Source organism: Fulmarus glacialis, unplaced genomic scaffold (genome assembly GCF_000690835.1).
Source record: "Fulmarus glacialis isolate BGI_N327 unplaced genomic scaffold, ASM69083v1 scaffold14370, whole genome shotgun sequence".
Classification (NCBI taxonomy): domain Eukaryota; kingdom Metazoa; phylum Chordata; class Aves; order Procellariiformes; family Procellariidae; genus Fulmarus; species Fulmarus glacialis.
Genome location: NW_009189678.1, coordinates 1 through 12,249, shown reverse-complemented (window position 1 = coordinate 12,249; position 12,249 = coordinate 1). Strand labels below are relative to the sequence as shown.

Genomic DNA, 12,249 nt, shown 5'->3' with positions numbered 1-12,249 from the left:
TTTTAAACCTCAATTGTAGCATCTGTCCATCCATTCAAAACCTAGCCCGGTCTTGGCACGTAGTAGCCAAGTTCTGCAGTGAAGGTTCAATTCTGCTAAGTAAAGAGGGAGAACTGTCACTTTTCTACAGCTTTCTTGTAAAATAAACTGATGTGAATTTTCATTGTGTCACTTAATCAGAAATCTGTCTTTAGCCCAAGTGATGGGTGAGGTATTGGGGCTGCAGGAAGAAGAGTGCTGGAGGTGAATACGTACAAAACAAGCTGCATGCTCCTGCTATGTATCTTGTCCTGATACTAACTGGATCCCTCTGTTAGTTGCATCCAGTTTGCCACAGCTTAGTGGGAAAATAACAAGCAGATTAGTTCTGACGGATTAATGAGTAAATTACTCAGAATACTTGACAAATGCCAAAAAGAGTACAGAGGAGGGGAAAGATAACTTAGCTCGGAACAGGGAAGGAGAGGAGTTTGACTCTTCCTCTTTGCAGATCACGAATGGTTTGGTATATCTGCTCCTAGCCACTGCTGGGTAAGCAGGTGCTGATGGAGAAACTTCGTTGTCCTTTTCTGCAAACCTGCAGTGAGCTGGAGAGGACTGGCTGGGGAAACTTCCTTGAGAGGTAAAACTTGATGGACTAACTGGAGATGACAGTTCAAAGACTACTCTTTACCATACTGAGTCACTGATTAAAAAGTGACTGTTGCCTGGGAAACATGTGCTCGCATTCTAACCCCATGAAGACAGCGGGAGCCGTGATTCGGTGCCTGAGACATAACCCACAAGAGGCTAAAACTGTGCATTGTCTTGGAAGGGCTGAGTTTTTCCTTTAGGATAGCAATCGCTTTGTGCACGGCCGGGTATTGGGGAAGTCACCCCATTGTGTCTAGTGAATGCAGAGGAAGAAGAGAGCTATGAAGATAGTGTGAGGTCATCCTGAAACCAGGCATGGCAATGCAGAAGTTTGTTATATGGCTTTAAGGCTCTGGGGGGCTAGATGGTATTGAATGGAATTTGTTTCCTGGAAACACTGTTGCAGGAAAGCTGACTGTTTCCCTCTGCCAAGAGAGGAGGAATAGTGTGCTTACCAGTGGTTGTTTTGCTTGTGGGAGAGGTGCACTTGCTTCAAGAATGTGGATAGATACACAAGCGTGGAGCTCCAAGACTACAACTTACTTCCAGGTAGGATAGATTCTTGTTTTCTCTGCTGATGATCTTTGTTTTCAGCAGCAGAAAATAAAGGCTCTGAACTTAAATCTTGTGCAGCTCAGCCACCCCCAGAGCCCTGAGTAATGTCCCCCCTCAAAGCCACACCCCTACAGGCAAGATGACATATGTAGGAGGAAGATCAGTTGGTTCCTACTTCAGATGTTGGCTTTCAACTTGGTGTATGTTACTCCTCAAATGGTAGCTGTGGTAGCTGTGCTCCTCATGATTTCAGGCTGAAGCAGTGGCTTGCTTTTTGGGGTCAGGTAGCCAAGCTGCCATTTTCCCCCCTTGCCCTTCTTAAAGCAGGTACCTGAGCTTTCCTTTCTTGCTCTGCCAGAGTTAAACTTACGTCCTCCTTCCTGAGGTGGATGGTGTCAGTGTTAAGTTGCAGGATTGTATTTAATCTCCCTTACATCCAGACTGGAAGTTTTCCCAAGAGTAGGAAAATGCTGCTTAAAGCAGCTTATAGACTGGAGCAGAAAATGGCACTGAACCAGGGTTGCTTTCATCCTGGATGCTTCAGACAATTCTGCTCCTGTTTGGAGATGCTTTTCCTGCAGCAACTCAACGTAGGAAGCCTACCAGCTCTGACTGCAAGCACTTACAAAGCGGGTACTTAACCATTAAGGCAACATGTGACAGAAGCCGAGTTCCCATGCAATGAGATTTAAATAGAACTCCTTTCCTGCATACCCAGAGTAAGTGACGACTGGAGCCTCTGACAAGTGACTACTTCGTAAAACTCACTCTGCTTTATTAAAAAAGTTACAGTAGAAATGTAAAAACCCAAAGTTACTACAAAAATCTATGTACAAGTTCTGCAGGACTGCAGAGCGTCTGCCTCCAAGGCTGCTAGGGCTGAGCAAGCCCTGCAGCAGAGGTTTCCAAACTGTAAACAAGTTTTTAGTGTTAGAGGCCAGGGTGGGAGGTATCTCCCACTTCCCAGTGTTTAAGCTGCTGAGGGTGCAGGAGGAAAGGTGTCCAGTCAGCACTGTCTAGACTGGCAGCAACACGGGGAATGTAGGCTGATGCTTATTTCCCTTATGATGAAAAGTCATGTCTTTTTCTTCCTCAGACCTCTGAAATGTAACAGGTTTGTAGCCAGGCTGGCTTGTGGGCAGAAAGGCTCTTAATCTCACGTCAGCAGTATCTGCTCCTTCCTGCCCTGTGCCAGGTAAGTGTTAAGCCTGTGTCTAGAGTGGGTTTTTCCTCACGTCTATCATTGCTGGGTGGTAAGGCACTGGGGTCACATTCAGGCTGGCTCTGCGCAGCTCCCGGCGGGGCTTGGAGGCAGGAGCAAGGCTCCGTGGTGGGTGCACCTCGTGGGGCTGCCCCGCTCTCAGTAAGTGCTCGGCATCCCTCTGCCGAAGGTCCCCGGGACTGTCGTTGGGCAGGGAGGAACGCCTCCACGTCGATGGCAAAGGGGCGTGCACCAGATCCCTGCTCTCATCCCTGATCCGATGGCTTTCTTCAGCGATGGCCAGAGGCTGTTCCCCAAGGCTGGATTCCTCGCAGGTCCCGAGTGCAGGGGGAGCTCTGTCCCCAGCCCCGTGAATGCTTCTCTCCATCCCTGCTGGGAAAGATTGGGGGTACAGTGAGATGAGTATCAGGATCTCTACTTTCCTCATCAAAATCAGTGCCCGTAGAGCGCTGGCTCAAGGCCAACAATGACCTGCAGCCATGCTGCTCCTGACTCTGCTCCAAGCTGTCGCTGCTAGGGAAAGGAATTTAAACTCCCTTCCTCTTAACTTGGTGGGAACAGCAAAGCCCCAGCCTGGGTCACCTCTCACCTTTGGTCTGTCCAGGATGGAGGTTCATGTTACTCAGCCTCTGGTTCAGCTCCTGGTTTGCCCACATATAACGACTCAGCTCCTTTTCCAGCACCTGAATCCTCGCCTCATACTGCAGCTTGCTGCTGGCCAGCCCCTCATCCATGTGCTCTACAAGGAAAAACAAGGCCATTTCAAGCTGCAAGCCCTGTGAAAGACAAAAGCTGTGCCACTGCTGCCTGTTTCAGGAGCTAGGTGGTTACCGCGGCTCTGTTGGAGCAGTAACTGCATGTTCTGCTCGTGCTCCTTCTGCTGCAGGGTGAGCTGGCGATCCATCTCCAGGCGCTGGCGCTCCACGGCTGCCTCCAGCCAGTACACCAGCTGCTGCTGCTCCTCCAGCTGCATCTCCAGCTCCGAGAAGGCAATGTGCTGCCTGTGCTGATCCTCTCGCAGCGTCACCACCTGGCCAGGGCCCAAGAGCAAGAAACATCTCAGCTCCTTCAGAGCCTGGAAGCTTTCCTGCACCACCGAGCCTGATCAAGTTAGTTTTTTGGTATGGCGTACAAAGGTTAGTAGTTCTGGGATGTCACAGTTGCCTCGCAGAGGGAAAAGAAACATGTGGCTGCACTGACGTGGCAGAGCCACCGCAGGGATCCATGCATCCTAAGACTAGTTAAGCCTCTCTCCCAGGTGTTGGGACAGGTGGGGATCATGGTGCTGTAGCTTTGTGGCCTGACTTTACAGGGCAAAAGTACAGTAGGAGACAGGCAGAAGGCTTGAGGCTGAGGAAAACAAGAGTTTGGTCAGATACTACAGTTCCCACCTGCACAGAGGGTAGTTGTCTCCCACCTTGTCAAAGTACTTGCAGAGCAGAGCTCGGGTCTCAGAGGAGGAGAGGTAGCTGAGCTTGGCCATGAGGTTCATCTCACACTGGGACAGCAGGCTGGCTGAGGCCCGCAGGACTCGTTGCCTGCATGTGATGGACTCGTTCTTGTACTCGATGGCTGCATCCAGAGCCTCAATTGCCTCGTCCAGCTGGAACAAGATCCGTTCTTCCTGCCAGGGCAGAGCCGCAGTTACTAGAGAGCAAAGGGTTCGCTCTGTCTCACCTGCCCTAACCTCCCTTGTCATCTCAATAGTGCTGGCAAGAAGTTGGGATACGCACAGTTTGGGGACGTGGGGGAGCGTCTGCTAATGACCCCATGCTCAGGTCTTCACTTCTCTCTTACTACCTCATGCTCTTGCAAGCAGAGCAGCCCAGCCCCAAGAAGAGGTACCTCTGGGGACAGCAGGGTGCCCTGACGCAGCTTGTTGTCGAGCTCCAGCCTCTGTTTGAGCAGCTGGTCCTTCTCCTGGCGCAGGCTGTTGATCTCCTGGCGGATCTGCTGTTGGTCGTGGGCACTGCCGTGACGCAGCTGCCCGTTCTTCTCAGTCAGCTCCTTTTCCAGGTGCTCCAGGCGGCTGGACACACGCACTATGTCATCTGTCAGGGCCTGCAGCAGAAGACACTCAAGGGGACCTGCTCTAAAGGCAAGTCAGACCTCCAGCCCCTTTCTACTCCCTCCATCGGTCAAGTGACCTCCCTGCACACCTAAGCCAAGGGCTATCAAACCAACAAGCTCAGAGGCACAGCACAAGCAGGCTCTCCTGTAGAGGCAGATTTGCTACGCGCTTCCCAACACCACCTCATCCTGATCTGCAGTCCTCTGCCAGACCCAGGATGGCACCCAGGTCTTCCAGCCTCCCACCTCTGCTGGAAATCAAGCAAGGGGCTGAGGTGTCACACTCTTGCCCTACCTGGCTGGAGCGCAGTCTTTTGCTCTCCAAGCCGTTCTTCTCCAGCAACAGGGCTTCCTTTTTGGCCACAATAGTTTCCCGCTTCCGCAGCTCATCTTCTAGCTCATCCAGGGCCTGGCGCTGCTCGAGAACTTTATCCATCTCCATATCCAGCCACTTCTTCTGTTCCTCAATTTTCTGATGGAAGGAGAGGCAAAGGGCATGTGCATGCATGCAGACAGCAGCAGCAATGCCCAGGACTGCTAGACTAAAGAGCAATGAGGTTGAGAGCAGAGAGAGTCTTGAGTCCACCTCTGCTAAGCCCTATAGCCCAGACTTCACTGGTTTTATCCTTCCAGCTGCTCTGAGAGGCAGAGCTTGAGCTAAATCTACAGCTGCCAAGGAGTCCTTGGGGGCCGCATCTCCCACCACCCTTCTGCTAACAGACAAGATTTCACAGCTTCTTTACCAATGCTAGGATTTAGAAGAGAACCCTGGTCCTGGGGGTAAGAAAAAAAAAAAAATCTAAGTTCTCTGCTATTAGGTACAAGTGACATTATGGATTGTCCTCCTCAAGGGCAGGATGGGCTATGTCCCACCTCAGGCTGAAGCCCCTGCTTCCAGGCCTCCCCCGTCAACCAGCAGGCTGGCACAGCAGTCCCCTTTGAACAGGAGGAAGGCGGCAGGCTCGCTCTGCCTGTACCTGCTGCTGCCCTTTCCTGCCGCTCCGCCGCTTCCTCTGGAAAGCTGCTATTTCCTCTGTTTTGATGCGCAGGATTTTCTGGTGCTGCTCGTGCTTCAGTTCCAGTTCCTGTAGGGGAAGGAGCAGCCGTGAGCCTCAAGAGGCTGTCTGCCCTAGAGCCAGGGGCTGAGGGACAGGTTATGTTCTCTGCTAGCTCTTTGGATACTCTTAAAAAAATCCTCTCTCCATCCCCATGCTCTCCAAGACAATCACAGACCCCCTCAGAGCTACTCTTGCCTGCCCAGCACCTTGCACAGCCCAGCCATCGTCATCTTCACAAATACCACGGTAGCACAGCTGCTCCTGCCCATTCCTACCTTGACTTGGTGCTGCCGCTTATTCACCTCCGTCTCCAGCCGCCGTTTCTGCTCGCTCTCCTCCCGCAGCCGGCGCTGCAGCTGGCCCTGCTGCCGCCGCATCAGCTGAATGTTCCTCTCCAGCTCCTGCACTCGCTTCTCGCTCTGGGCCGAGAGCGACACCAGCCTCTCCGTCGCCTGCTTCTTCTTGCACAGAACCTGCCGGAGGGCAAAAGCTGCCCTTGGGCTCGGCGTCTCCCCATCCCCTTTGCCGAGATGCCCCCAACTCCTCCCCTGCCCACCTCCCCGCGTGGGCAGAGCCCTTCCCACTCACCCGTGCCTTGCTCTGCGCAGCCGCCACGCGCGTGCGGTACTCCTGCAGCTTGTGCTTCTCCCCGGGGTCCCACGGCTCTTTGCCCTCCAGCTCCTGGAGCTGCTTCTGGCTGTCGCTCAGCTCTGCCCGCACTTGCTCGGCCTCCTGCTCCAGCTCGCTGATCTTCTGGCAGTACTGCCTGTTCAGAGCCTGGGCGTCCTTGCCTGCAACACACCCCCCTCTGCCGTGACCTCCAGGCCCCCTTCCCTCGCAGCCAGGATCCTGCCGAGGGACAGACCTTTCCTCTCTCTTCCTCAAGAGACTGAATGCTCCCTTGCCCTCAGCTACTCTGGGGAAAGGATTAGGGAAGAAACCAATGGGAAGGGTCTCACTTAGCTGGAAGGATGGAAAAACAGTGCTCTGCTGCCTACAGGGGAAGGGACTGGGCCCGGACAACACAGGGAGGGAAGGCGAGGATGGGAGTAGAGACCAAGCATCCCAACTAGAAGATTTCATAGGGAATGGGTGCATGTTCCCACCAGCAGCTCTGCACCTGTCTTAATGAGCTCCGTGATCAGCTCCTCCTTCATGCGGATGTTGATCGCCAGCTCTCGGATCTTCTGCTGTGCTTGCACCAGCCTCCACTCGGAGTCCTTCCTTGGCAGGCACTCCCAGGGACTGAGCAGCGGCTCCTGCCTCCTGCAGACCTCTGCAACACAGATTGCCCCGTAAGGAAGGTCCGGCCTTAGCAGCCAGGTGACAGAAGGACAATCCAACCTCAGATCTGTAGTCAAGAACTGGCACAGCATCGCCCAGAGTCACCCACAGCTTCCACCAAACCATGCAGCTCTTGCCAGACCCCAGCAGTTCAAGTTTCTACTTAACAAAAGCAGCTAGACTGTCATCTGCTCCATTTTTGTCCTCTGGGCTCATCCAGGTGGGACATGTTGCCTTCCTATCAACGGCACCCATGAAGCACCACCAGCCCTAGGAAGACTGTCCAACAACCTACGGTTGCCACTTGCCTTTTGACAGCTCCAGCTGCTCCTCCTGCATCGAGGGGGCATTGCCTCCGCTCGGCTCCTCGCTCAACTTGCAAATCTCTTTCTTGCGCCAGCTTTGGATCCCGTTTCTAGAAGGAGCAGCAAATTTATCAGTTGGGTCTGGGTACTGCCAGAGCTGTTCCCAGTAAGGACCCTCATGATTCACAGGCTTCAGAAGGAGACAGAAATAGTAGCTGTGGTCAGGAAAGATGGTAATTAGCTCCCCAGCGAGCAGGCAGCTGTCTCAACAGAATCATTGACCCCAGAGGCAGCGTTTGCTTCTACATCCTATGTCAGAGCTGTGATGCGGAGGTGGGACAGCCAGGTCAGGTAACTGCCAGGGCACTGCACAGTGCTGGGACAGCCTCAACTCACCGGCGCTGGGACAGGGACCGTTTCTGTTCCCACTCCTCCTCCTCCTCTCCTGAGGACAGCTCTGCCAGCTTCTCCGAGTCCTGGCTGAGCTCCCTCCTCAGCACCGCGGCTTTGATCTCTGGATTGCCGGTCGGGCACTGCGTGTGGTTCGGCTGCCAGCCTGCCAGGTCCTCCTCCTGGAAGGAGGGGTTGCTGTCGAGCTGCTGGGGCAGAGAATCAGAAAGAGAGGAAACGTGCCGCATGAGAGCCGCTGTTAGAAAAAGCAGTTCTCAGCTGACTATCACTGCTAGACACAAAGAAAAGCAACAAAATGGAGTTGAGCATGTTTTCAGGAGCACTGGCGTGTTGCTAGACCCAGCTGCCTGCCCTTCTGCATTCTGCTGCTCAGAAGCTGAGCAAATCTGGGACCTGCCTGTAACATCGAAGTAAAAGCCTCAATTTTGAAGCTGGGCTGGTTTTGCTGGAGTTGTGAATCTTTCTGGACGTGAACACTGAGCGCAATCCTCTGGACTACACCTCTGACAAGGTTCACGTTCAATGGTGGGGGGAAAAAGCAGTTCCTACAGTGGAGGGCATCCAGGTGAAAAGGCAGCAGCTCCTCAATGGCACAGACTTGCACTCTCACCTTCCTGCAAAGGGCTCTTCCACTCTGCTCGGTGGGAAGGAGCCCCGAGGGAACCCCGCTGAGGCCATGGGACGGGGCAGCATCCAGCGGGGCCGTGTGAGGTCTCTGACCGGTGGTCACCAGGTGAAGGTTTTCCAGCAGTCCCGGCACACACAGGTTTGGCATTGCCATCTCCAAGCGCACATGCAGCTCTGAGATCTTATCCTGCTGCTCCTGCAGCTTGTCGCTCTAGGAGGCAAAGAGAAAAATGTGATTTAGTACACGTGGATCCCGGACCTGCTGCAGAGGAACCTGAAAGCTGCGCTGCACTCTCCTGAGGAGGAAGGGGAGGAGCGGGGCAGGTACCTACAAAGAGAGCAGAGCCCAGAAATACCTGCAGCTTATACTGCTCCATGGCATCCTCCAGGGCAGCCAGGAAATCACGGTTCTCCTCCTCCAGGCGCTCCACTTGCCTCTGCAGTTTGGCCACCTGCTCGTCTTTGATGGACTCACACCCCTTCTCGGTGTTCACCTGCCCCCCGAAATACAAGAGAGGCAGCATCAGCATCCACCTTTGTCCTTCCTTTCCCATACTGGACTCCGCAAGGGCAGATTTTTCCTGTGAAATAAATCTCTTGGCCGCAGCTGAATCCAGTGTCTCCCTGCCTGCTCCGAGGGCCACATCATTCTGCCTCCCTACAGCCTCTTGGCCAGGTTGCTTCTCCTGACGCTTCCACCGTGCCGTGCTGAGGCTGCTGCGTTCAGTGGCCATCAGATGAACCCCACCTCAGAGCTAAACCACCCCAACGGTTACCTGGGCTTTTGCCAGCTTTGAGCCTTGTGCCTCGGGGCTCTGGTCTTCCGCGGAGGTGCTCTCGATGCCGCTATCCAGCCCGGCCGAGGTCAGCTCGCTCCTCTCGCTCTCCACCGCGCATAGCCACTCCTTAACCCGCAGGATCTGCTCCACCGTCAGGTTACTGTCCTCCTGCAGCTCCATCAGCAGCCGGTACGCAGCGTCGGTGCAGGTCCGGTAATGCGCGCACTCCGCCAGCAGCCGAGCCGTGGGGTCTGGCGCGCATCGTTTGGCGGTGGCCGAGCGGTTGATGATACGGGTCTCGGAGCGGTGCCGCTGTTCCAGCGCCTTCTGCAGGTTCTTTATCTGCAGGTGAAGCTCTTCGACGTGCTCCGTCTCCTTGCGGCAGTTCACCACGGCCTTGTTCTGGATGTTTTGAGCCCGGCTGGCGTAGTTCAGCGTGTTGAGGCTCTCATCAAAGTCAGAGGAGGATGGGCTGACACAGGCTATCATCACAGTCTGGGCATTCCCCCCCAGAGAGTCTTTCAGGATCCTACTGAAGAGCGCAGCAATTAAAATAGTTGAAATTCAAAATAATGCAGGATCCAGGAGGTTTCCAACCCTTTTCAGAGGTTAAGCACAAGGAAAATGATATTCTCGCTCTGCAGCCAGTTCTGCCCTGGTGAAGTGAGCAGAATCATTAAGCAGAGGAATAACAGTTTGCACCATGGCAAGTTCCCATCTGAATAATTCCCAATGCTGGGAGCTCCCCGACTCTGCGATCACTGCTAGGTGCACGCTGCATGGGAACCTGCTGGAGACTGCAAAGACCTGCTCGAGCTAAAAACTAACTGCAGACCATCAAACAAGCCTACTGGAAGTGTTTTTTATTCACTGCCAGGCAGGAAGGGGCAGGATAATCCACGCTGACACCCCATCTCAGCTTTGGCAGCATGACTTAAGCAAGGCTTGTCTGCGGCAGCACTGCGACGAGCTGGTCTGTCACTTCTATCCTGGCCTTGTTTCTCCTCAAGCTTCCCTACGTGAAAACCCCTATAGAGGGTAGACCTGTTAAACTGCCATGAGCCCCATCAAGCAGTCAGTCTGAGAGCCCCAGTGTGAGAGCAGAAGGGACAACTGGCCCTGCAAGCTCCTCTTGGCTAGCCTGGGGACTCTGCAACCCAACCTGGCAGGCTGGGCATGGGAAAGGCAGGGAGAAGCATCACCTCCCTCCTGCTGGGACAAAAGCCCGCGAGACGTGCGGAGCGCGGGTGTCCTGGTCCCAACTGTACCTGGTGATTTTGGAGTCCCTGTAGGGGATGTGGCTGCCCTTCCTCCGAGGGTCTCCCAAGGCACTGATGACGTTGCCCAAGGCCAGGAGGCCACTATTGATCTGGATACTCTCCTTCAGCCTCTCCCCCGTGTTTCCCGTCTTTACAATTCGCTCTGAGCCTGCCAGGTCCACAAAGTGAAACTTGGAAACCAGGACCTGGCCACCCGGGCGCTGCCCCGAGGCAGGGACGGAGGGGTGGTGGTGGTGCAGGGGGAGGCGGCCGGCCCCGCGCCGCTGTTCCATGGTCACTGTGAAGATGGTGTGCGAGCGACTCGACTGCCTGTTGACGTGGGTAGCTCCCGTGTGCTTGGCTGTGTTCCCCATCTCCAGCAGGCTCAGCACCTCGTCCAGCCCTTCCACTTCTGACTCCTTCACACCGCAGAGCACTGCAACGGACACCACAGAGCACTGCAACGGCAAACGGAGCTGTGGCTGGGAGGAACGGGCTGCCCGAGGACGCAGATCCTCTGCACAGCCTGGTGTCATCCCCCTGCCTGTACAGACCGGCTTTTACAACACTGAGCAGGACTAAGCACAGCAATCTGCTGCAGGAGAGGGATGGAGGGAGAAGACCTGGCTCTGCCCTCAGGGGCAGATAACCAAACACTGGCCTCAGGCATGGGGAGAAAAGGGAGCCCGTGAGCAGCCACACATACCAATGTTCCCCTTGTCATCCTCCCGGATCTGGATGTCTTTGCTGGCTGTATCCACCTGCAGCAAGTCCCGAAACTCCTCCTTGTACACCTCCAGGTAGGACACTCGGACCGTGTAGTCGATCAGGTCATTCTCATCGATGAGCCTGAAGGTCTCGGCCATGGCTCGAGGGATGATGCCCTGCTCATCTTCATTGATGGAAGCTGGCAGAGAGATGCACACGGTCACGGGGAGCAGCAAATGCCCGGGGAGCCCGTGTTGGCTGGGGACAGAGCCGCGGGCCGGAGCCTGCCTCACAACCCTCCCGCAGCTCAGCCCTTGCAGCCTGGATTAAACATCCCTCCGAGTTTTTAAGCCACAGGATCTTGGGGCAAGCCCTATCCCACTGCTCCCTCACACAGCTTCTAGCAATGCTGTTTGTTTCCAGTTCTTCCTTGAGAAGAAAAAGAGGCATTAGCGTTTCAGCAGGTAGCAAACACTGTGCCTGCAGCTACAGCATGCTGTCCTTTGAAGCCAGCACAAGTCCACAAACTTTCCCAGCTCTGAAAAAGTTTTTTATGTGTTTGCAGCCTGCTTGTATCGGACCACAGCACCCTGCCCTCTGGATTTTAAATGGTTTTGCTTTTGTCTCCAACAGCCGTGTAAAAGGGCAATCCCCAAATTTGATGCAATGGTAGCCTGAACTGGGAAACTGAAAATAGAGGTAGATTGAAACTACGGAAACAATTTAGTGTTTACAAATTATGCAATTAATTAAGGTTGACCAAAACAATTACAGCACATCCTCCGTAAGATATCAATAATACCATTAAACCAACACTTATAGGAGGGAAAGGTTTCCTCTTTCCTCCTCTCCTTCACATAAACAAACTAACAGCAAACCCCCCTCTCCTTAGGGTTTCTTTCAGGACAAAGCTGATAGATTCAAGCCAGCCGAAGGTAGCAGTGCCCTCGGAAGATCACCACCACCTCCAGACCAGGACACGGTCCTTTCGCTTGTGGTAGAGGAGAAAACCTACGTGCTGTGATCTCAAAGAAGGTGTTGTCCATGGGGGGTGGTTACAGCAGCGTGGTGGTGGGGAGGAAAGGCTGTTGGGGTGGGCAGGATGGGGATGGGTGGTGGTTGTGTTGGTGGGGTTGGTCGGGGACGGCTGGCAGGGTCAAGAGGGAGGGCAGGGTGGAAGGATTGGTTGGGATGGTGATGTTGGAAGTGACGGAGATGGCGAAGTTGGTGGGTTTGGGCGGAGAGAGCAAAGTTGATGAGATGGGTGGGGATGGCAGCAGGTGGGTGGGTTGGGAGGGATGGCTGGGACAGTGGCGTTGGTGGCTCGGCTTGGGATGG

At 54.4% G+C, this 12,249-nt stretch overlaps 1 protein-coding gene across 1 annotated transcript; it reads right to left on the bottom strand.

The window, feature by feature from the left end:
* Positions 1 to 2,402: 2,402 nt before the first annotated feature.
* On the bottom strand, positions 2,403 to 11,957 carry KIF7 (kinesin family member 7). Its single transcript, XM_009583050.1, has 18 exons — positions 11,927 to 11,957; positions 10,910 to 11,110; positions 10,213 to 10,639; positions 8,936 to 9,473; positions 8,522 to 8,659; positions 8,149 to 8,376; positions 7,524 to 7,726; positions 7,131 to 7,237; positions 6,659 to 6,814; positions 6,127 to 6,329; positions 5,814 to 6,011; positions 5,458 to 5,565; positions 4,776 to 4,952; positions 4,256 to 4,471; positions 3,828 to 4,034; positions 3,242 to 3,440; positions 3,000 to 3,149; positions 2,403 to 2,782 (listed from the first exon to the last, which is right to left on the bottom strand). Exons 1-18 carry the CDS (start codon positions 11,955 to 11,957, stop codon positions 2,403 to 2,405), a joined length of 3,867 nt encoding a protein of 1,288 aa, XP_009581345.1.
* Positions 11,958 to 12,249: the final 292 nt, after the last annotated feature.